This window comes from Callithrix jacchus, chromosome 21 (assembly GCF_049354715.1).
Source record: "Callithrix jacchus isolate 240 chromosome 21, calJac240_pri, whole genome shotgun sequence".
Classification (NCBI taxonomy): Eukaryota; Metazoa; Chordata; class Mammalia; order Primates; family Cebidae; genus Callithrix; species Callithrix jacchus.
In genome coordinates this window covers 43,778,490-43,804,556 of record NC_133522.1, presented here as the reverse complement: position 1 = coordinate 43,804,556, position 26,067 = coordinate 43,778,490, and the positions used below count along the sequence as shown (strand labels likewise).

The window sequence follows — 26,067 nt, the reverse complement described above, 5'->3', positions numbered from 1 at the left end:
TTACAAAACAGGAAAGTTGAAATAGAAGGCTTCTCTGCTTGCTAAAACAGGCACACTGGACGTTTTCTATAAACGGTGACCCCCTCCAGCCCTGCCTATTTAAGGTAGACTTGGACTTAAAATTCACACAATGTTTGGGGGATTCAGGTGTTGTGTAGAGTGAGGTTCACCTGATTGTAAGGAAAATACAGCCCTTTTCCACAACCTCATGGAAGATGTCCAATCACTGGCGATTCTGGTACCTTATGTAAGATTGGGAACTGGTTCCAAGAAGGGCTATTTTCCAAGCCTCACTTGGGGCTTGAGGAGCAGGCCAAGGAACTTGACGGACATGGGCTTGTTTGATTAGAATGGAGGTGTGCATCCCCCTCTGCAGGGGGCTTGAGCCACTCACTCGACTGGAAGCTCAGGGTACCCACACCCTCCTCTCCTTTCCAGTCGCCAGCTAACCCAGGGGCCCGGTGTCAACTCCTCAGTGAGGCTGGTGGTCCCCTACTTGCCACTGGGCTATGAAGGAGTCATTTAAATTTTAACGAACATAATCCAAGGCCCAGAGTGTTCCCCACTTTGGTGCTTCTCCAGGACATTCCTCGAGTACCTTCTCAGCTCGGCGCCCAGTAGTCGTCCCATGTTTCATGGCCATGGGCAGAGGTTCTGGCTCTGTAGGAAATGCTGTCAGCCTTCCAAGGGGCCGTCACTGAGACACTGAGGTGTGCTGGAAAATGCATTTCTGCCTGCTGAGATACAGAGCTGAGCAGGTCGCAACCCTACTTCTCCAGACATTAGGGGCTGAATTGCATGCCCTCAGAACTTGTCTGTTGAAGTCCTAATCCCCAGTACCTTAGAATGGGGACTGTATTTGGAGAGAGTCTTTAAAGGGGTGACTGAGGTAAAGTGAGGTCACTGGAGTGGGCTCTAATCCAAGCTGACTGGTGATCTTATAAGAAGAGAAGATGAGGACACAGGCACGCACAGAGCAACAACCCTGTGAGGACACAGGGAGAAGGCGCCATCCCCAAGCCAAGGACAGAGGCCTCAGAGGAACCGGCCCCGTTGAAACCTTGGTCTTGGACTTCCAGCCTCCAGAGCATTGAGAAAATAAATGCCTGTTCTTTAAGCCCGCCAGTTAGTGGCACTTTATTATGATAGGCTGAACTGACTAATACACCGGAGTTGACGGTCTAGGGTGGGGAGTTGGGCAATCATGAGTAAAGACCCGTTCTATAAAAACAACAAAGACTTATGTGGTCCTCACCTCCTGCCTGTCAGCCTTCTAAGTGCTTTTCATATTATTAATACCTCCTTTTATTTTCACTATAGTTTCATAACCTATGTATAACATTGTCCCCATTGTACAGATGAGGAAAATGAGGCACGAGGCGGGTAAGCACTTTCCCAATGTCATACAGCTGAAGGAGTGGAGCTGAGATTTGAACTCTCACAGTCTAACCCCAGATCATACTGTCTACCCACACACATAATGAAGGCAAACGTTGTGAAGATAAATTAAGCAGAGAAAACATTGGGAAGTGATAAGGGGGTGAAGATGGGAACTAGGCTTTCTACGGCGTCAAGGAAGGCCTCGGAGGAGATGACCTTGTAACCATGACCTGGATAATGTGGCAGTGACAGCCACTCCAGGGGCTAGTGGGAGAGCTTTTCTGGCAAGGGCAATGGCCCCAGGGAAGGACTGGACAAGGAAGTCAAAGACTGCAGTGTGAGTGATGGGGAGAAGCCTGGGAGATGAGGGCGGAGGGAGCCTCGGGACAGATCCTGCCGGAACTGCATGCCGCCTGAAGCTTAGGTCTTCACTAGCGTGCTGGAAAGGGTTTTAAGCCAGGGAGATACATCAGTTTATTTCTACTTCAAAGCCAGTGATGGCTCCAGCTGCCATGTAGGGAACAGACCACAGGAGGCACAAGAGGAAAAGCAGGGAGACCTGCCCGGACCAGGCAAGAAAGGAGGGTGGCTTGAGTTAAGCTAGTAGCTGTGAGGATGGTGGGACCCCCATGGTCTTCCCCCTGAAGGAACTTAAACTCAAGTTGGAAAAAGATGATCACAGATGAGATAATTGGAGAACAATTAAGGGCTTAATTATGAGATATTATCTGGGTATAAAATGGGATTCAGGAGAGAAAGGAATCAATGCAGGACTGAACAGCAGGTGGGTCTGGGATTACTCCTGCTTGGGGAGGAACAGGAACAAAGATGGAAATGGGCATTGCACCCAGAGACCTGCCCCCCTACAGTAGGTGTCTTGGGGCCATGTTACCCTGGGCATCCAAGGCATGGATGTGCCCAGCAGGAGTCATGGTGCAAGGGACCAGCAGGGCAAAAGTGGAAAAGAGGGAGAACCGAAAGGCAAAGAGGCCAGAATCCAGAGGGGAAGCTAAGAAGCCATTCTGTTCATTCAAAGGAGCTGAAATGCAGACACTCTGGCTTGAAGACAAAGTATCAGTGGTAGCTTAGAAGACCCAAAGCCCCCGTACTTTATAACTTCGTCATTGGGCTCTTGTTTTTGTTATTTTATTTTGGTTGACTGTAACCTTCTGAAATTAGGAAATTTCAGACAGAGTAAATTAATAAAGCTCTTTGCTGGTCTGCCAAAACCCCACATGAAACCGAGATAGCAGTCATCACGTTACCCCTACCCCAGTACAACTGTCAGGAGCCCTGGAATGAAAAACCCAGGCTGCTTAACACCCCATGCTGGCTGCAGTCATCTGCAGAGCTTCTTAAGCTTTTTAAGTATGATATATATATTGAAAAATAATATAAGCCCATAGTTAAAATAGAGTATCAAGTTGTGGACAGTGAAAACCCTTCCTAGACTCCAGTGCAGTTCCCGATCCCAGAGACAAGCACCGTTATGGTTTTCCATATCCTTCCAGAGACATCCTACTCATATGCTCACACATATGTGTATTTATGTGTCCTTAGTTATACATCTTATACAATTTTAAAATATATGTATATGCTTTCTTAAACATGAGTGGGACTCTACCATATACTCTCTTTTATAAATAGCTTTTTTGCTTACCAGTGTATCTTGGGATTTTTCCCTAGTAATACCTATTGCTATATTTTAGTCTTTTATTGATTGGAATTATTTTCCACGAAGGCTTCAGATCTTTCAAATATGTTTATTGTTCTTTATCATATTTTATTTTGTGTTCTTTGTTTGCTTTGCTTTGTTGCAATTTTCAATTTTGTAAATTTGGTAGAACGACAATTTTGTTCTTCTATCATATATACTGTACTTACATCTCTGTTCTTTAGACAGAAACTATTGTCTCCCTACGGTAAAGTGTGTTTCAATTGAGATTCTTTGATTTTTTATTTTCATCTAGTTTCTTTCTTCCTTTCCCCTTCCCTGCCTGATCTTAATTGTCTACACTGTTATTCCTAATTCATCTAGTGCTGAGCTTTATTCCCTTAAGTAATATTTCAATAGCTCCCTTATTTGATTTTTGAGCTTTAAACATATTGGACTCCCCTTGTTTTTAGGTCTCTTTCGCTGCCTTCCTCTCTTCCACCTGGATTTTGTCAGTTCCATTATTATTTTAACACTGTCATGGTTTTCACATTTTTATTCTTTTCTGCAATCACCATTTTCATGATTGTTTTATCCTTTGATATGTGTGTAAATGGATTCATCACTCCCTGCAATATTTCATCACTGTTCTTCCGTTCTTCTCTTAAGCAGCTGAAGTTTACCTTTATGATATCCTCAAAAAAATCCCATGGGGAATTTCATTCCTGAGTGTTTACATTCTGTAAGATATCTCAGGCATTTCTTTGCTTGAACAGCAGTATGGCTGGGTATGAAACTGTAGTGTCTCACTTTATTTTCCTAAAGACTTTAGATCTTATTTCATTGTCTTGTTGAACGTTTCTAGAGAGAAGGCTAAAGGAGTCTGTATTTTTCCCCTTTTCTATGTGCCCTTTATGCTTTGATACCTGTGGAATTATTTCTTTTTCTCTGAGGTACAGTAACTATATCAGGATATATATCAGTGCCCATGAATCCCCTTTCCCCTCCAGGGCCTAACATGCTCTATCAATATTAAGAATTGAGCTTAATCTGAATTTCTTAATGATATATCTAAATACTTTTCTGCTAATTCTATTTTCTTCTCTTAGGATTACAAATTATGTATATGTTGAATCATCTTTTTCTGTCTTCCATGTCCTTCATTTTGTTTGATTTTTTTTCTTTTTATTTTGCTCTGTCTTCTCAAATTGCACTCTGTGTCCCTGATTATATGTTCATCAGTGTCTTTTCTCTTTTTTCCAAATAAATATAGCCTCTATTTTAATACTCACTTACTATTCACTTCACTATTTCTACATACACTTTACCATTTACTAGTCACCTTACATTTCTAGGTCATTTTCAGCTTCCAGTTTGTCTTTTTTTTCTTGTATTATTTTGGATAGATCAACTGCTGGCTCCTCATGAAAGAGGGGATTTCTTTCTGGGTCAGTGATTTGTGAAAGGAAGTGGTGAGAAGGGCCCAGGGAGCACAGCACATAGCAAGTAGTCTCTTGGACTCACAGTAAAGCTCTAATTCTGGGCTTTGTCAGAGGTTTAGTCCTTACATCACACAGCTAGCAAAGATTGGCAGCCACAAAGCTGCTCCCTGTCCACAGTTTCTTTTCCACTTAGCCACACAAAAAGATTGCCTTTTGCAAAATGGCAGTCTTGAGCATTTTATTCTTTCCTTCTGCTTCCTCCAGCCCCTCTGTGGAATCACACATGGTCCAGGAACACTCTCAGCCAGTATTACATCTTCATCTTGTTGCTCTAAGCATTGGTAATGCTTTGACTATGCCCCCAGGATGGAGAAGGCCATGGCAGCCAGCTCTTCCATAGATTCCTGGGGCTAGGCATCCTTTCTCACTCACCACCTTTATCCTGGCCCAATTTCTGCTGCATGTAACACGAGCTCTCGCTCTACATATGTGTTCTGAGGTTGTAGACATTTCCTAGTTGCATCAAAATTGAAGATTTCCTACTGTTTATTGATATCTTTGCTGTTTTCCAGATGAGACAGAAGTCTTTGTCCTACCATCTTAAAATTAGTTATCTCCATAGGAATGGTTTAAAGAAATGCATATTCTTTACTTCTATCCCCAGAGATTTCTATTCACTTCGTCTTCATTGGAGCATCGGCCCCTCATGGCTCAGAAGAGCCACAGCAATGCATGTGAAATATTAGGAATACCACTCAATGCTGCTCCTACCAGAGCACGGCCTGATGAGCCATGCACGAGCATCACAGGCTAAAATGAAACCAAGTAACTGGTACATCCAGCCAGGTCAATGCCCAAACTATACAACTTCCCCAGGTCAGAGGCCATTGTTCTGACCTGGGAGAAGCAGTTTACACACACCATACTGATTTTTTTTAACTTTTTTTAGTTTTGAAAAATAACAAATCTATAGAAAAGCCACAAGAATAATGTAATACACATGGCATACCCCTTACCTGGATCCTCCCAGTTGTGAACATTTGTCACGTTTGCCTTATTTATCTGTGTTCTCTCTCTCTTCATTTAAGAGTTAGTTATAGACATCAGGACATGTTGCCCCAAGTAGTTGAGTATATATCTCCTGAGAACAAGGACATTTCCCACACTAACTTGAAATTCAGCTAGTCCACAGTCCTGACATGCTCTCTAGGCCAGAACCAAGGCACATTCTCAGGAGACAATTCAGGAACAGAGAGTCTGGCCCTGACAAAGGCCAGACGTGCAAAATCACAGAGCTGAGAAATGAACAGCAAGGAATAGGGAGAGGGAAAGGAAGATGGCGGCAGGATTTCCTGGTGGAATATCTAAGCCACAAGAATGAAAAGGAAATGTTTAAGCTGGTTGCTGCCTTAGGCACAGTAATTCTTCTCCCATCTCACTAGGGAACATGGCCCAGCAAATGCCACAACATTGTATGGCATTGGCTCTGTGTTATTCAAAGAGAAGAATTATGAGATTTTTAAATGCAGAGAATCTGAAGAGCTTCCAGAAATGATGTTTGGACCTTTTCCCTCCCCCTCCCCACCCTCCCATCTCTGGCCATGGCTTTCTGAGCAATGGAAAATGCAAGCACCATCTGCCCTAGCACCCAGTCCCAGGGAGGATAAAGCCTTGGGAACGAATTCTTGCCTTGGGTGCCCTGAATCTTGCTTCCACCCCCTCTCCTTTGCCTTCTGCTTTCCTCTGGGACAGGGAGCCTGAGCAGCTGCCGCCTGTCAGGGACAGAGGCCCCCAGCCGTGCTTGGCCAATAGCCCACCTTATAGCTAAAAGTGGAGAGAGTCATTTTTTTCCTTCTTACAGATAGATATTTTAAAAAATTAGGAACCGAAGAATCATCAGTAAGAATCTCATGATTGGGAATATGTGGTTTTGAAAAATATTCACCATGGTTGAGCAGGACTAAGTTTTTTGGCTCCGCAGTACTAAAAGGGTGGTATAAACAAAAGGCATGACTCTGCAATGACTGGTCCCCAGGGGAGAGAGGGTCTCCAGCAGATGCAGTCATTCTTGACTTCTGTCTTCTGAATTGGAAATTTACTGTTGAATTTTTTGTTTCAGAAAGAAAGCTATATTTTCTGCTCTGTTTAATTCTTTTTGCTACAAAACTGTTTAACTGCACGCAAGATGCAAACCCATCTTCCATGACACAGACTCAGAATCTAACCATCTTCCTCTCTCCTCTGGTGTTCTATAGAAAGGTTCCAGGAACAGTCACAACAGATAAATGTGAGGGTCATGCTAATTCTCCAAGATCAGAGAGAGTGTTCCAATAAAGAAACTAAAGAGAATGGAAAGTCCATTCCTCCCTTTTCTTTAAAACTCTGAGCCATGAAAGCCACAAATCCAAAAACTTCCCAAGAAATGCACCGTCACTGCAGCATTCAGAGTAATGGCATACTATACTGATGGAAGGAAGTAGGCACAGGGGTGGCACAAGTAAAAAGAGAAAAAGGAAAAAAGAAACAAAAAATAGGATTTTTTTAAAAGTTCGATTTCATTGTGAACAGAGAGCATACTCAGTAGGATTTCAATTCTTTTTTTTTTTTACTTTGAGACGGAGTTTCGCTCTTGTTACCCATGCTGGAGTGCAATGGCGTGATCTCAGCTCACCGCAGCCTCTGCCTCCTGGGTTCAGGCAATTCTCCTGCCTCAGCCTCCTGAGTAACTGGGATTACAGGCACGCGCCACCATGCCCAGCTAATTTTTTGTATTTTTAGCAGAGACGGGGTTTCACCATGTTGACCAGGATGGTCTCAATATCTTGACCTCGTGATCCACCTGCCTCGGCCTCCCAAAGTGCTGGGATTACAGGCATGAGCCACAGCGCTTGAGTTCTGTCTTGGTATATATACTGTGTGCATTTGAAAAGAATGTGTATTCTGCTGTGGTTGTGTGGCATATTCTGTAAACATTGATTTGACCCTGTTGGTTGATGATGTTGTTGAGTTCCTCTGTATCCTTACTGATTTTCTCTGAGGTTATCCTAACAATTGCTAAGAGAAGGGTGTTGGCATCTTCGACTATATTTGTGGATTTGTTTTTTTTCCCTTTCAGTTCCATCAGTTTCTCACATATTTTGCACCTCCGTTGTTTGGTGCATTCACATTTAGTGTTGCTATGTATTCTTGATTGATTAAATCTTTACTTTATTGATACTTAATAGTTCTTCATATTTATGAGCATCACATGTGATATTTTGAAACATACAATGTATAATGATCAAATCAGGATAATTGGGATATCCATCACCTCAAACATTTATCATTCCTTTGTGTTGGGAACACTTCAAGTCTTCTAGCTATTTTTAAATACAAAATACACTATCATTAACTGTAGTCATTCTATGCTGTCAAACAATAGAGCTTATTCTTTCTATCTAACTGTATTTTTGTACACATTAACCAACCTCTCATATCCCCCTCCTGACCCTTCCAGGCTTCTGGTTACCATTCTGCTCATGACTCCATTAGATCAATTTTTTAGCTCTCACATATGAGTGAAAACATATAATATTTGTCATTCTATGCCTGGCTTACTTCACTTAACATAATATTCTCCATGATTGAATCTTTATTATAGTGTATTTTTTTCTCCATCTCTCATATTTTCTTTGCTCTGAAGTCTAATTTGTATACTAATATTCCCACTCTGTTTTTTAATTGACGTTTGTATGGTACATCTCTTTCTATCTTTTTACTTTCAGTCTACCCATACCATTATATTTGAGTGAGTTTTGTAAAATGGTATATAGTTGGAGTTGCTTTTTATACACTCTGCTAATCTCTGTTTTTCAATTCACTTATTTGGACCATTTATGTTGAATATAATTATTAGCATGTTAAGGCTTAGGTTGGCCATTTAACTTCTTGTTTTCTATTTGTTTTTTGTTTTGATTATCTGGGGTTTTTTTCTGAAATTCTGTGGGCAACTTGGATATTTTTAAAATTCAACTTTGATTTAGCTGTAGTGTTTTTGAATATGTCTCTTTGTCTAGTTTTTTCAGTGGCTGTTCTAGGAATTACATTGTGTGTATATGTATATATTTATATATTACATTGTGCGTATATATTACATTGTGTGTATATGTATTTATGTATATATTACATTGTGTGTATATGTATTAATGTATATATTACATTGTGTATATATTACATTGTGTGTGCATGTACATATGTATATATTACACACAATGTAATATATACACATATGTATATGTATATGTATGTATATATCTTAACTACTACTGTTAATATTTACCAATTCAAGGGAAACATAGAAATCTTCACTCCTTTTACGTTCATTTCCCTTTCTCTATTTAAAATATAGTTTTCTTAAATATTTCCTCTACATATATTAAGAATCACATTAGACCATGCTATAATGTGTGTTTCAACCATCAAGCATAATTTAGAAAACTCAAGAAAAGTCTGCTGTGTTTGTCTATATATTTTCTCTTTCCAAGTCTTTTCTACCTCTAAGAGGTGCCAAGAGTGCTTCCTTTATCATTTCCTTTTTGTTGAGAGAACTTTTTTTCTTTTAGGGTTGGTCTGCTGGTGACAAATTCTTTTTGTTCTCTTTTCATCTGAAAATGACTGAGTACCTTGATTGTCATTTAATTCATGAAAGATGTTTTTCCTGGTGTAGAATTCTGAGCTGAAAATTGTTGTTCTGGCCTCCACAGTTCCCGAGTAGAAAGCCACTGTCATTTGACCTTTCCTTATGGATAATATATTACTTCTCTCTAGCTGATTTCATGATTTTTTTTTCTTATTCTTTAGTTTTCAGAAGTTTATTATGTGTCTCTCAGTGAATCACCTTGGATTTTTCTTGCATGGGTTTCATTTGGCTTTTTTGATCTGTAGGGTTTTTTTTTTTATTTGAAAAAAATTGCAGCCATTATTCCCTTGAATACTTTCTTCCATGTCATCTTTTCTTTCTTCTCCTCCTAACACTCTATGTCATAAATGTTGCATCTTTTGTTACAGCCCCACATGTTCCCAAGGCTCTGTTAAGTTTTCTAATTCTACTTTCCCTCTAGTATCCAGATTATATAATTGCTATTGTTCTGTCAACAACTTCACTGTTTCTTTCCTCTGTCTTCTCTACCCTGCTGTTCAGTCCGTCAACTGAGTTTTTTGTTTCAGTTATATTAATTTTTCGTTCTGAATTTTTTTTCTATTTCTTCTCTGTAATTGCTGATTTTTCCTGAGGCTTACTGTTTGTTTGTTAGGACTTTTTTTTTGTAATTGCTTGTTAAAGCAATTTTATGATGGTTACATTAAACTCCTCATGTGACTCTAAAATCTGGATCGTATCAGTGTTGATACTCATCTTTTATCTTCGGTTTTAGTTCTTTCTGTTGGTTTGACAGGTAATTTTTTACTGAAACCTAGACATTTTCGGTGTTATAAAATTCTGGGTCTTACTTAAATCTTATAGTAGACCTCCTCTGACATCACTCTGGTGAGTTAAGGGGGGAACCACCTTGTTGCTCACTAGTATAGTAGGGTGTCATCCTTGTTACTGCTGGATGGCACTGAAGGTTCAGGATCCCCACTGGGCCTCCAGCAACACCATCATGGCTGGCATAGGCGGGGACACCTCTTTACTATCTCCCACATGGTTGTCTCCACCAACACTTTGCAGGAGTGACCTTGTTACAGCTGGGTGGTGGTGAATATCCTGACTCTAAACTGGCCCTCTTCCAATAACTCCCCTGTGGGTATTACCAGAACTGTATAAAGGGCCAGGCTCCCCATGTGGTCTCTAGGGAGTCTCATCTTTCAGCAAGAAGGAAAATTCAGAATCTCCACTCTGTCCTCACTGACATCAGCCTGGCAACAGATTTGGGTGCAGCATTATAGCCCAAAAAGAGTGGAAGCCTAAGCTTCCCACCCAGCCTTTGCTTTCCAAGTGGGATTGCTGGTTTTTCTTTAGTCTTTGGCTATAGCGGTTATTGTCCAAAAGTTTTCTGTCTTCTTAGACTACCTCTCTCCTAGGTCTTTAGCTAAAGAATTCAGGCTTGGGACGTTTTTGTCTGCATCTGTTGACATTTCCAAGTTGCTGGAATCTCCAGTATCCAACCAGCTATAAACAATGCAGGGGAAAAAAGAAAGAAAAAAAAATCTCAGAGAACTCACTCCTATGTTATTCCTGAGATCCTGAGCTCCCTAGCTGGTGTGCCTGCTTCTATTCACCTTTCAGAGTCAACTCAAGTTTGTCTTATATACATTGTCCAGGACTTCTTAGTTGTACTTAGTGAGAGAAATAGGAAAAAAAATCCATCCACATCATCTTTCCCAAAGCTGAAGTGAAGAAATTAAATGTAAATAGAAAAAAAGAAAGAAAAGACAAAAGACAACAGAGATTAGAGTGGTCTTCCTCATTTTCCTTCTCAGAGATCTCTGTTGCTGAGAATCAGTTACTAGATACCTAACAAAGGATCAGCTTCTCTCCCTTCCCTCCTCTAAACAGAAGTTTAAGCTGAAAGTTTAAGTTTAAGCTGAAAACCTGACAAGAAGCACAAGAAAATAATTTAGTTTCTATCTGTAAATTTTCCTCAGTCTCCAGCTCCAGTAAATGTCACATTTGGTTATAACATTGCAATTTCATAGGAATTTCACAAAGGAACATTTTAAAAAATATTCCTCTGACTTAGTTTCTTTTATAATTATTGATACAGATGAGAGGTTGAAGAGCACATCTTTCTGCATCCTACACTTTGCTGCATGCATAGGAAACGAGCTCACTTCCTGGGGTTATTCCAATAACTGGAGCTCTCTGCTGTTCTGTCGATGATGCTGTGTCAGAGTTCAGCAGGGATAGTCTCCTGTTCTGAGAACAGGAATTCACACCACTTCCCTGGATACTGACAGTGCCCAGAGTGGCCTGGCTTGGGAAGGAGCCATTATCATGACCCACTGGGCTCCCTGTCTAACTAGGGGGCTTATACCGGATAACATGGGTTAGCCAGTATTGGGCAGTTTAGGCTTAAATCTCCTGTCACAAAACTTGATCATGGCCCTCCCAAAGGCTGTGCAATTTCATAGAGTCACACAGGCTGAGCCATCATTCAGTGAATTAATCAATCAATCGATTGATCAATTCCTTACTCTTCAGTGCAACCCAGCCAGTTCTCAAGTTGAAACTTGAACTGTGGCAATTAGTCCCACAGCAGCGTCATAACCCTAGGCTTCCCTAGGGTTCATTCCTGTCAATGGAAGTTATAGACAGAAGTTAAAAGGCAGGAGATAATTGAGCACCATGGTAACCAGAGTCCACCACAGCACCTTTCCATGGGACTCCCTAATACAACATTGCATCATTAGACAAGTGTAAGGCATTCTAGTGACCATACCAAGCTCACCACTGGGCTTGAGTGACTCCTTAAAACAGGTTCAAGCTGCTGGGCCAGGTGATTATTTTCTAAATCAGCCATCTCCAACCTTTTTGGCACCAGGGACCAGTTTCATGGAAGACCATTTTTCCATGGACCAGAGGCAGGAAGAGGGGCTGGGGATGGAACTGTTTCACCTCATATCATCAGGCATTTGATTCTCATGAGGAGTGCACCACCTAGATTCCTCACGTGCATGATTCAAATAGGGTTCGCACCCCTACAAGAATCTAATGTTTCCCCACTGATCTAACAGGAGGTGGAGCTCAGGTGGAAGTACTCACCTACTGCTCACCTCCTGCTATGCAGCCCAGTTCCTAACAGGCCACGGACCAGTACTGGTCCATGGCCTGGGGGTTGGGACCCCTGCTCTAAGTATCCCTTATATGTGAAAGGAACTAACCAGTCTCACCTTCAGGCCTACCATCCTGCCCCTATCATCACTCCCACCTGAGCCCTGGCACCCTACCGCCCACCTCTGATCAAATAAAAGGAAGAACGTCATATGAAGAAAAGTAAAAAGAATCAGGAATTTATTTCCCTTGAAGTGTCCCTGCATCCCCGAAACCATTTTAGAAGAGCTCTTACAGATCATTTTATTGCACTACTTTCTGAGGCAGAAATCCTTCTGGAAGATTCTGAACAAATGACTGGTCAGCATCTCATGTCAGGAAACTCACAGCTGTTCAGGGAGATTCCATTCATTCTGTGCATCCTTTGGTTGCGATCTGGTATTTTGTTTTATCCTCTTTGGAAACAGAGGAATTCATCCTTTATAGTGTTTTAGTTGCTCCTGGAGTTGTCAAGACAATTTCCTCTGGCTTGCTCTGTTATTTTATAAGTCATGGCTCCAAGAATGACAAGTCCTACATCCACAGTACACACAGTTGTAAGATGCAGAGGGGATCGGTACTGAGAACGGGGTAGCCAGGGAGAACGTCAAACAGGAAGTGAGACCTGAACCGAGAGATGAAGCAATGCCATGTGTTCGGGGACCGAAGGAGCTCGTCAGGCAGGAGCATAGTGCAGAAGTTATAAGCAATGAGCCTGGAGAGGTAGTTGGAGTCCATGGCTGGAAGGGAAGGGTCTACACAAGCCCTGGAATGCAGAGAGCTGGGAGTTCAGAGTGGACGTTGGAAGACTCAGTTTGCCTAGAACTTGGAGTGTGGGCACCCAGGAAAAGTAAAGAGGAAAGAAAGGAACAAATATGGCATCTGTTCCTTTTCCTTTTAGAAATAGAGATGGTTTGGCAATGCTTGTGGCTTGGATAAAGGCAGATGGGAGAGGCATTGGCCACTGCAAGGCTTAGGATGTCTGGAAGATCACCCTGGAGGCAAGACAAGAGCCTCAGAGAGATCCTGAACCAGAAAAGAGACCATAGATGGAGCGTCATGAGACCAATAGGAAATTCCTGACTGTTTCCAAGATTCAGCACTGTGGTTGAGTCCTGGGAAGCCATGGACCAAACCTAGAGTAGGTTCATCCTGGAAGCAAAGGTACCTGCCCGGGAAAAGACTGCAGATGCTTGTCTACTGTGGGCATAGGCTGTGTATGCTCCAGTTACCTGGACATTCTCAGTGTCTCCCTTCAGTCTCGCTTAATATTTTCTTTAAAGAAAATTTCCTGATAGGTCTTTGGTGATAATGCTTGTCCTATATTTTACAATATTTCCAGGAGCTCTAGGAAAGGAGAAATGAGTGATGCACCAATATTCCAAGAAACCAACTACCCTGGGGGAATTCATGAAACATTGTCTGGGCATTGATGCCGAAAGTCAAAAGCTTGTGCCACAGGATTTCAAGCCAGGGATGACGCACACAGAGTTGGGTTTGGAGAAACTGGTAGCCATGGGGTCCAGCAGTTTTCTAACTCATATCTCTGCTACCCATCACTCTTAGAAGTTCATGTGCTCGACATGCTTTCAAGAAAGCACCCAGGGCAATGCTCCAAACCCTCTCCTGCCACCTACAAATTCACCCTGAAGCCCAAAGGAATTGAGGCAGTGTTAGTACAAGCTTAACTTTGAATCTGATTTATCTTTGTGAGATATCCTCATACCTCAGTGTATTAGGACCCTCCTGGTCTGGTCAACAAGGCCACAATGATAGGAGCATAAGAAACCAGGCAGGGACACTTGTACATAAGGAGCTTAGAAAGGATGTGTGGTGAGGCTAAGGCTCTGAGCCTTATTACAAAGAGGGCCTTCTCACCAAAAGCAACCCGCACGGCCTGCCCAGGGAGAATGTCACCTCCTCCTTCAAGCACACCCCACAGATGTTTTTATCCCAAATTAAATCATGACCATTTCAGAATATTTTAGATACTTTAACTGAGTATATCAGTGGTGAAAATTAACTTTACTTTAAAAAAATTGTACCCCATTCTGATAGGCAAGTTCTTAACTGTTCAACCCCCAGTCCCTGGGCTTGCAGGAGAGCACACTCACTGGGTTTTGCCTCCACATCTCCCATTACCTTCCTGACTCACCAGAGTGGGTTGCCACAGTGCTCACACAGGCACCTTCCTCCTCCTGCTGTTCACGGCAGCTCCAGCCCCAGCATCCCCCTGAGAGGCTCAGCCTGGCCTCCATGCCCCTCCAGGGCTTTACATTCTCACTTTTTTGTGCCAGCCTCCTGCTCTTCTTCTCACACCAAGCCTCAGTCCGCCTGCAACATGCTGCTCCTCACGCACCAAGCTTCCACACCTTTCCTCATGCCGTTTCTCCACCTGGAATATTCTTCCTTGCCCTCCCCTCTCCCATCACTCTTCTTACCCTCCTTCACAAGTTATTTCCTCCATGAAGCATGCCCTGGTTCTGTGAAGTAGAACTACGTTCTATCCAGTCTCATTCTCTGTCTCTATTCTCTTTCTCCCCCTCACTTCTCTCTTCTCTCTCTCTCTCTCTCTCTCTCTCTCTCTCTCTCTCTCTCTCTCTCTCTCTCTCTTCTCCCCCACCCCTTTCTCTTTGCTCCCTCCATTCCTCTTTCCATCAATGTCCTGTAGAACTTTTCTGGTGTTTTCCCCTTCATATCACGTATTGCAGCTATTTCTCTATACCTCTTGCCTTCTTGACCAAACTGGAAGCTCTCTGAAGGCAGGTGTCAAGCCAGCTTTACCTGGATATGCCGTTTTATCTAGTGTTCATCTTGTGCACCTCAATAATACATTTTTCAGCACTGGTTGATTGAAGAAGGATCTTAGACCTGGACTCTCACTGCTGCCTTCAGTGCTAATGGCCTTCGTTTCTAGGACTTCTCCCAGTTCTTAGGGATGCAGGTGGCACCATGGCGCAGGATGCAGGTCTAAAGGAAGACTTCTTGGGCTTGATGCTCAACTCTACTCCTTATCAGCCATGTGATCTGCAGCGATCTGCTGAACCTCTCTGTGCCTCATTTTCTCCACCTTCCCAAAGTAGAGATGACAGTACCTATTTCACAGACTTCTAACGTTGTAATGCAGTGACAGGCTATCGTAAATGGGAAGTAAACATTAGGGGTTACTATTTTGATGTATCTTCATATTGTTGTATTTTAATGTATTTTATATTTATATTGCCCCAAACCACACTTGCATACTGGCTACTCATTTCCATTTGTTTTTCATTGGGCAAAAAGCTAATTAGTGATTCTTAAATGCTGTGGCCTATATTTTTGAGCAGCCACTCAAGGCAATAGAAATGAGGCCGTGCTAAGAGAACACTCTTTGCTTGGCTATCTGAGGATGTGGCATTTTCCATTTAAATCAGTCCTCAGGTGACCTGCTGTCGCCCCATGTCAGGGAAGAGGAGGGGGAAGGTGAGGAGGGGCCGAGGATGGTGCATTTGTAGAAAACATGAAAAACAGGGTGGGGATTTGAGGGCTCCTGGTTTAACCAGAGGTGAGAACCCTTGGAGGATACTAAGTTCATAAAATGTCTTTATCGTTTCCTGCTTTGCATAAATGTTTCTTTAAATGGTTGTATTTTGGAAAAAAAATCACAGTTTTCTGATGAATACAAGCACACATTTTAGAGAGATAAAAATATCTGAGATGCAAATATAACCAGTTTGAAATATATCAACCATGATGAGTTTCCCCCTCATCCTTTAAAGCCTGCTTGTGGGTATCAGAAAGCAAGGCAGTACTGCCGAAACAGCAGACCTTGCTGGGCTCTGCCAGCTCCTGTCCTCCATCTGAGGGAGCCCCATGCAGCAGGAAAAAACCCTTTCTACCCTCTCTAGAAGCTCTGCATTCATGAATCAGTCTCCTCTTCCCCATCCTCCTCTCTCCCTTATACACACACACACACACACTCACACACACACACAGTGTCTCCTCCTTAGCTCTGAGCTGCAGTCAGACTGTTCTAATTGCCCTCATTAAAAGCACCTCTCTCATTTTAGACCATCAGAGAGAAGTATATAGCTGGCATGGTCTCAGTAGAAAGCCATACTCTCTTTATCTGAAACAGATGTGTGAGTATAAATTGCACACACACACACACACACACACCCCAAGCAAATTGCTGAGCCTTTATTTACTTCCCCAGGTGTGATGGAGGGAATGAAGTTCAGACAGAAAATGGAATACCCATAGCCCCTGAAAGTCAATACTCCACCCGAAGAGTTTGACACGATTTTAACAAGACACTTAACGTTTTTTTCAGCATCTGTAGACATGTTTTGCTCAAACATATCATTATGATCCCCCCAAACATTCAACTTGTCTGTGAATGCCTTCCACTAAATGTACAAGAATACAACTTCAGGTGGAGTGCCTCCTAGAGCAAAACAGCATAGCTCTTCCAAGCAGTGCACCCAGGTTCTGGAGCCCTTGTATCTGCAGTAGGAGTGTGGAAATGCAGGTGGGGTTGCATAGTGACCAGCTGTGGACACTCTTGATGAGTAGTCCCCTGAGAGGCTGGCAGCCGAGGGTCTTGCTAACTTCAGGGAAAATTACTGTTATTTTGGGCACAAATGCTAGAGGTCAATATTTGTCCTCAAATAGCAAGAACAGGTTCTAACTCTGGGCCCCCACACAGAAGCCAAAGGGAGTAATGATTACAGACCCAGGCATGGACATCACACTTGAGTGTATTTATATACGTTGTCTGATTTGTTCCTCTAACAGTCCTGCGAGTCAGGCAGTGCAAATTCCACCTATCCCCACTTTACAGAAGGGAAGATTAGAGCTTGCGAGATTAGTTACTAAGTAGATAAGAAGTGGTAAAGCCAGGACAAACACCTCCCTAGACCCAGGCTTCCAAACGCTAATACATGTGCTCTTTCTCTCTCCCCAGCCCCTGCCCCCTCCCAGGGGCTCTCTTTCTCTCCTCCCCACTCTCTCTAAGAACATCCAAGTGGGATAAGCACAGTAAGGCAAGAACAAAACATTTTTCAGGACAAAGTAAGGTCTTCTCTCCCAACAAGTATGATTCCTGCATTTCTGATTTTCTTTTCATTTTAAAAGAACGTGAGATGATGACATCTGATATAAAACCCTTGGCTCCCCCAGGGAAAGATTTTTAATACAACTTCTTGAAGCAAACATATCTTTTTCACCTTCAAACACCACCAATAGTCACAGTCTGTCTGTGGTGTAACAGTCTAAAGCATGTTCGGGCATCCTCTTCACGTGGCTGACTTCCACAGGCGTAAGGCATGGGAGACAGGGCAGAAAACAGCAAGTGGCAGATCACTTCTGAAATGAGCAGACCAGGAAACAGGAGCCCAAAAAGTAAAACAACTTGTCCAGGTTCCTAGGGAGGGTTAGTGGTCCGGGCTTCTGGTCTACCACACACTGCCTCCCAGCTATGACCGTTGGGCTGGCAGAAACCACCAGATGCGACTACTGAGATGGGGCTTTGGAATTTTCCAAAGCTTCCAAAGTTCCTTGATGCCATTACAAATTATGCAGTGTGACACATGGATGCATTTGTGCATAAACAAACCTAAAGATAAAACTCAGGAAAATGGTCAGAAAGAGCGGGGCAAGCAGCAGAGACTGGGTGGTATCCAGTGGAGTTTTTAGGGATGAATTTGGAGAGGACACGAATGAAGTGGAATTTGGAGTGTGTAGGCAAAGGGAAGAGTCCTTGCCAAGGCCGGGAGCTAGAAAGTGGTTGTGGATTGCAGGGAGCTAGACCTGAGGTGTGAGTGGAGAAGAAAGAACCATCGGTCCAGGGCCCCGGCTGAAGACAAGGACTGCATGCTCACTTGCTAAAGGAGCACTGGTGGATTTCAAGCAGGGAGTAGCCACGTCAGGTTTGTGTTTTAGATCAGGACTATTTCATGATAAACCTTCAGGGTTGCAGGTGAGGCTTGAAGCAGGTGGAGGCAATGTTAATAGTCCCCTAAGTAGAGTGCAGGGAGGGAAGACCAACTTTAAAATATGCAAAATATCAGGGGCCGAGGAAGAAAGAAGAGGTGGTGAGCAGGGTTTCTGTGGAGAGGTCAGGACGAAATCTGCCAATCTGGGCACTGCCAGCCATTCCTGGAAATTAGGGACATTGTTGTGGATGACAATACTCAAAGAACATAGAAATGGCAGATCTAGGAAATGTCAACACAGCACAGGGACTGTTGTGTGAGGGATCTTGGCTAAATGGGCTTATGTTTGATGGGCCTTGAGATTTCTGGGAGAGCAGAGGTTGTGGATAAGGGGAAGAGATTGGCTCCATCTAAATCCTTTCCCGGCATGTCACACCCTTCCCTGGGCTTCCGTTTCCTCAACTGCATCTCTATGGCATTGGACTCGACAATCTCTAAAAGAATCACTTCCAATTCTAATATGCTATAATTCTAAATTTCTTCCCAGTAATGTAAATCCAACAACCAGGAAATTTGCTGTGAAGGAAACTCTTGGCTTCAGAATAAGGAGAATTTGCTTGGGACCAAGAATGAAATGTAAATGCTTTATTGGATATACATGTCGTGTAACTGCAAACATCAACTTTCTGATAATGAGGAAGGACAGAAGGAGTTTAGAGACATCCAATAGAATAACTAAACTACTAACACCAAACCATATGCCATGATTTCCACCATAAGTTATGATATAGATGAGTCAGTCTGGGAGAGCTGTATTTAGGATTTTAGGAGCCTCTCCCCACTTAATGTCAGAGGATTCCATTTAACTACAGGGAAAAGGAAATTGCTGGTCCAGGCGGTATTTGACTTCTCCAGAACTAAGCTATCCAGCCCATCTGAACAAAAGTAGCTGCAAGGACCACCCACTGGCAGGACTGGGACCCAGAATGTAGCAGGGTCCTTAGGTCACAAGAGATAAAGTGGTCACACACACACGCAAGAAAACAGACACACTAAGCAGGGCTTGTTAAGAATATGATGCCTGGAATCTGGACACCTGTGGTTTGGTGTTGGGAAGGGGGGGTCTCACTGCTGGTGCCATCAGAAGAGGGTCAAGCTGAAGAGGTCTGTGATCTAGCATGGGGACTGATGGAGCATGGAGCCAGAAAATGGGGAAGTCAAGTCACAGACCAGGACATGAGGAGAGCCGGGACACAAAGAGAGCCCGTACAGCTGGAGGGATTGACACAGCAGATCTGGGCTATGAGGGGAAGCTGAGAGTCAGCGACGGGACACACAGGGACAGAACAAGCTCTAGGACCAGCTTCACTGGGTCTCTGACATGGAACAGCTTTTATGCCTGAATTGTCACAACCTGCTGGGGTCGACTGGTGAGCAGCCGCCGTGCACACTCACATGAACCAGCATTGTGTGAGAGGCTCCTCTCTGCCTGTCTTATTCAGCTCTGTGACATGACACTTAGCCTCTCTACTGGCCTGTGCCATGCTGTTTCTCTGCATGTTGATATAACCCAAGTGGTGGGCTAAATATCACAGGCCAAATGCCACAGCAAGGAGGTTGGTAGATTACAGCTCTTTAGCTCCTTCTGTTCTCCAGGGCAATTATTAGTTTAAGTAAGAGGTGGTGTCCTGATTTCGTTGTCATGAATACAGGGCCGTGGAAATCAAGAACACTTGCCAGGTGCGAAGGTGTTTGTTGCCATTCAGTCAAAGCATACCCTTCCAGTGTGAGACTAGTGTCACAAGGAGGATGAATAATGACCTTGCTAACCACACTACAACACCCAAGCTGTGACACATCAATTCAATTGTTAGCCAAACCGTTATACTGCGCTCAGCATTGTACCAGGGACAGGGGGAGAAGTAAATACCACCCTGGCCTTCTAAGCACTAAAATGTTCATGGCAGAGGGGCTGAAACACAGCAACATGAAACCATGAGCAAACCTCATAACGACGACATGGGAAAGAATACTACAGTCATCCATACACGAAAGGTCAGAAAAAGAAAGACAACAGTATAAAATAACAAGATAATGTGTTCTGCCTGTTGATTTCACAAAGATTAGGGAGCAAAAATGCTAGTGCCACTGGCAAGTTGGCAAGAATGCAAGGAACTGAACAATTTTGTATACTGTCAAGTACAACCTCTGTGGGGGACAACTGAGCACTCTATGTCAGAAGTTTTAATGTTTAGACTTTCTGACCAAGCCATGCCTCACCTCAGGATTTATCCTCATAAAATAACTTGCACAGGCCAAGCACACAACTATATGAGTTCCAAGATGCTCATCCCAGTGTTTTTTGAAGTAGTAAAAAATTATAAGTAAATTAAATAGGATGTGATAAAAGAAATGATGATATAACCCTGATGAATACTATGCAATCATTTTAAAAAGATGACGTATTCTACCATTATTGACATAGAAGAATGCGTGATATGATGTTGAGTGAAAACGTTGCTTCGATACAAAAGGTGTGTAGTAAAGATACTTATCTCTATGAAAATAGGATCCTATTCCCATATCTGTAAATATGCACAGGTAAAGAAATAGGCCTAGAAAGCAGTCACCAAAATGGAACCATGATTTCCTCGGAATGACATTAGATTTATCATTTTTAATTTTTTCTGCAGTTTTTATATAATGAACATATTTTAGTTTCACAGAAAAACAAGGCTGCAAAAAAAGTATAATAATGGTGGCCAATGTTTCAGTTACTACATATGTTAGCAACAAAAAGAAATTAAACCCAAAGAACTGTGAAGAAATTAAAGAGAACTTTTCAGTAGAGATGACCAGTATTCTTAATAGCTCCAAAGCTATTTTTTAATTAGGACAGATTCCATTTCTGTATGTATTATTCTGGCTCCCAAACTCAGTGGGTTATAACTTATATCCCAGTTAAATGTGTTCAGCCCAAAATCAATAAGGTTATAAACCATCAAAACTTGTGACTTTTAAAAGGCTCCAGGAACCCAAAAAGTAAGACAAAGAAAGATGTATAAAATCTATTTAGTTTTTTTGGAAAGAAGAAACCAAATGACTACAAAAATATCAGCTCCAAAAATACCAAGAAAGCTTCAATGGAGGAAAACAGAGGAAAAAGATTTGGCATGTGGATGTCAAAAATCCAGTGTCAAAGGGGTTTTGAAACTGGTCCTGCGTCACCAATTAAATATATCCAAGATGAGTGTGACAGATGCTCATTTCCAAGAGCAATGGGAAGCTTTTTAATGCCCTCAAAATCTGTTTTCTGTGACTGACTGATAATATAAATGTAATGTGGTTTTTTTTATCCTTTTGATTCTTGGAAACCAAATACTGACCTAGGAAAAAGAAGGAAGAGCGATAGAGTTGGAAATGACAATTAGATCAATTCTTATCTAAGACATGTTTTATAGATAATTGTCTTTTCTTCTCACCTACAGGAAAAGCACAAAGAAGAAACAGCAACAATGGCCAAGCTGACAGAATCCATGAGTGAGTAGCTTCAAATTTATTATTTATTCTTGTTTTTGAATGGGAAAATGCAAAATCGCACAAAGAAGACGTCCGTGTGATGAGCTGATGTGTCCTTCTCTTTCGCTCTTCTGGATCTGTTTCACACATACTGCACCATGTTGATGTTACTTTATGCGTTATTCGGAATTCGTCTTGCTTGAGGTTGAGTTCTGTGCTGAAGCTGTTACCCACAGTATGGAGCTGAAGAATAAAAATAGATTTATTTGTAACACTGCATTGGGGATTGGGACCCATAATAATTTCAACCTTTTAGAAGGTTTAGTCAAAGTCAGCTGAAGTTTTTTCTGGGCATCTATTCCATGGGCTGGATGATCTAAAGAGAGGAGAGAATGATAAATCATTGTTAAACCTTTCAGTTGTCGTTCAGAAATTCCAGACAGAACTATTAAAAAATAGAGTGCTTGCAGTGCCAATAGTACCTGGTAATGATTTAGATTTTGATCATAGTGTTACAGTGCTCTAAATCAACAGGATACACAAAGCATTTTAAGAGGAAAGGGGGCCAGGCACAGTGGCTCATGCCTGTAAGCCCAGAACTTTGGGAGGCCAAAGCAGGTGGATCACGTCAGGTCAGGAGTTCGAGATCAGCTTAGCTAGCATGGTAAAACCCTGTCTCTATTAAAAATACAAAAATTAGCTGGGCTTAGTGGCTCACACCTTTAATCCTAGCTATTTGGGAGGCTGAGGCAGGAGAATCACTCAAACCCGGGAGGTGGAGGTTGCAGTGAGCCGAGATCACATCACTGCACTCTAGCCTAGCCCACCGATCGAGACCTAGTCTCGAAAAATCAAACAAACAAAAAAAAGGGACGTGGAATTCGAAGCTTCCTGCAAATGAGAAGTGCAGTTGTCTATGTCGAGGTCTAAATATTAGAGACTATGTGAATACGAAACAAACCATGAAGGCATATTTTTTCCTTTTGAAAAACAGAAATTTAGGCCGGGCACGGTGGCTCAAGCCTGTAATCCCAGCACTTTGAGAGGCCGAGGCGGGTAGATCACGAGGTCAAGAGATCGAGACCATCCTGGTCAACTTGGTGAAACCCCGTCTCTACTAAAAATACAAAAACTTAGCTGGGCATGGTGGCACGTGCCTGTAATCCCAGCTGCTCAGGAGGCTGAGGCAGGAGAATTGCCTGATCCCAGGAGGCGGAGGTTGCAGTGAGCTGAGATCACGCCATTGCGCTCCAGCCTGGGTAACAAGAGCGAAACTCCGTCTCAAAAAAAAAAAAGAAAAAGAAAAACAGAAATTTCTCCTGGTGATAGATTTCACATGTAAAGTTACAAGGGAGGCTCACCAACACTTCTCCATGAACACCTTAGGAAATCTGGTCTGCAAAAATTAACCACGAATGTTGCCCATGTTTAACTATGCACCTTCCTCCTCAAATCATGAGACTATAATCTGTAGCATAGTAAGCGAACTTTTATTTTAAAATATTCACTCATCCCAGAAAATACGGCATTAAAAAGTTGTTTACATTGATTTCCTTTCATTCCTGACCCCAAACCTCTGTGTCATTTTATAAAAGTCTTAAACACATGCCAATTTACTTTGATAATTCAAAAAGGACTGAGTAAATTTTAAAAAAAAACCCTCAGAACTGACACCCCTCTCCCCTGCTCTTATTTCTGTACCATCTCCTGCCCTGCTCTCAGCTCTTTTTTCCACCTGTAGTCTTGCAAACTGAAAACGTTAAAAGAATTGACGCCTTGGTTTGAGGAACCCCAAACTGGCTATGTTAGTCTATTCTTGCACTGCTCTAAAGAAATAAGTGAGACTGGGTAATTGATAAAGAAAAGCGGTTTCATTAGCTCCACAGTTCACAGGCTGTACAAGAAGCATGGTGCTGGCATCTAATCAGCTTCTGGGGGGGGCACCAGGACACTTATAACCATGGTGGAGGGCAACTAGGGAACAGGCATGTCTCATGGCCAGAACAAAGGAAGAGAGAGGGCAGGTGCCACACACTTTTAAACAACCAGATCTCTGGAGCACTCACTCCCTATCACCAGAGCAGCACTGAGGGGGAATCCACCCTGACAATTGAATCGTCTCTCACCAGGCCCCACCTCCAACATTGGGGATTCAACATGAGATTTGCATGGGGACACACAGCCAAACCACGTCGCTGGTTCTCTGTAAGTGAAAGCATCCGAAAATGATGAGATGTCCTCTTCTCACACCTGGAATGAAAGAGTGTGGCCAGTGCCATCACAAAATGGACCAGCCTGTATTGTTCAAATATGGAGTAGAACATGGACCTTATCAACAAATTCATAATCCACAGCACACGAGAAGATTTCAATCTAATCTCTAAGTCCAAATTCACCGAAACAAATGACCACAGGTTATCTGAAGGACAGGAGGATCAGTGGCTTAGAACCTAAGCATCGTTGTCCATGATCTGAGTCTCAGGTGTCTGGGTGGATTAAATCAGATGCTGTTGCTCGTGAGTTATGATGCTAACAGCTTTCTCAAGGCTTCTTTTAGAAATTGATAATCTAGTTCAGTGAATATTATTTTTTAACTCACCTAACTGAATTGTAAGGGTACTGAACTGATTAATATTTCTGATGAAGGTATTTTAATTTTTCCTTCTACATCGGTTTCCAGATACATTTAAATAAGAGCTCTTCACCTGACTACCAATTGATTTATTGGTTTTAAGTTTCAGGTTTGCCTGGACAATATTTCTAATGATTTTGATCTGTGAATCAACCGTCTTAAAAGAATTATATCAAAGTTGAATTCTAAAACCTTGGGTAGATGACGGAGAATAGTCATTCTTCCAATGTGCTCTGTTGTTATGAAAAAGATCACATAGATGTTTTCAATGCATAAGGAAATTTAAAAGTCGAGAACAGACCTTAGATTCACGTCCAGTGTACCAGTTTATTGGTCCTTACAAAGATCCAGCACATTAGAAAATATAGAAGATGTGGGGCAATTTCTTTAGATGCTATGAAATGCTAATCATGTGGCCAACATATCAGACATTTCATTTAAATTAAACTCGTGACTAATTAAATATACCACACACTTATTTTACATAGAAATCTACAATGAAATGCATAATTAGGTAAGGAGATTCCATCAGTAAGCTGAGCAAAGAATTAACATATAATTACCACACAATAAAATTGATGGGAACATAAGCCATGGCCACACTCTGGAAAAAGAAAAAACACAGACAGAACCGTGAATACCCAAAACACAGTGATCCGAATGGGTTTCCAGAGCTAATAAACACTTTGCTTGTTAAACTGCCAAGCAAAAACCATCTGGTTACTAGAACATCTCTGTGTCAAACTAGAACTGGATAGAGATTCTCCTCCCATCACCCTAGGTGTCCACATGCTAGCAAATGGCTGGCCGCATCAATGCGAAGCAAAGACTGTAATGGGAAAGGAATGTCTTCTTCTAGAGCAGGGAGGAGGTGCATTTCTTTCCGCTATGTGCCATTCATCAGCCACCTCCAAAAAGTCAACGTCCCTCATTTTTTAAGGGCAAGCAAGAGATAGATTTTAAATGTTTGATTAACATTAATAAATGTTAAATGTTTGATTAAAAGCAGATTTATTTTTATGAGGACTTTGCTGTGAACAAAATGAAAGCAACTTTAATAAATAAAAAATAATACTTTAAAATATTTTAGGTCACATTGTTGAAAGGAGGATGGCCATGATAAGGATAAGGCAAAAAATGCAGAAAGGAAGAAAAGTAAATGTGGAAGAAGAGCTAGAGAAACAACAAAAACACAAAAGAAATATAGAGAAAAGATAGGTATGGTACATGAGGAAAGCTCAGGAGAAGGGGGTGTTAACGGGGACTGAGACAGAGTTACAAGGAGCAAAAACAAGACAGGTAGGCAAAGAGGGAGAGGAGGAGGGAGGAAAAGCTTTTTTTTTTTAAGATGGAATCTCGTTCTGTTGCCCAGGCTGGAGTGCAGTGGCACAATCTCAGCTCGCTGTAACCTCCGCCTCCCAGGTTCAAGTGAGTCTCCTGCCTCAGCCTCCCAAGTAGCTGGGATACAGGTGTGCACCACCACACCTGGCTGTTTTTGATATTTTTAGTAGAGACAGCGTTTCACCATGTTAGCCAGGCTGGTCTCAATTTCCTGACCTCCTGATCTGCCCCGCTCAGCCTCCCAAAGTGCCGGGGTTATGGAAGCCACCGTGCCTAGCCAGGAGAGCTTATAACAGAGAGAGGTTCCATTGGATCTAAACATTAGCAAACTACGTGTGCTAGTTCACAGCCCAGGAACTTTCAAGTTTCCAAAGGCTGGCAAATTTTTAACACTA

At 42.3% G+C, this 26,067-nt stretch overlaps 1 protein-coding gene across 1 annotated transcript in view; it reads left to right on the top strand.

The window, feature by feature from the left end:
• Positions 1-26,067, top strand: part of KCNJ6 (potassium inwardly rectifying channel subfamily J member 6) — a 307,645-nt gene that overhangs the window by 55,789 nt on the left and 225,789 nt on the right. The window contains exon 2 of the mRNA XM_002761414.6: positions 21,669-21,720. Coding sequence (XP_002761460.2) covers positions 21,696-21,720 — 25 coding nt within the window. The 5' untranslated portion in view covers positions 21,669-21,695. The remainder of the gene's footprint in view (positions 1-21,668; positions 21,721-26,067) is intronic.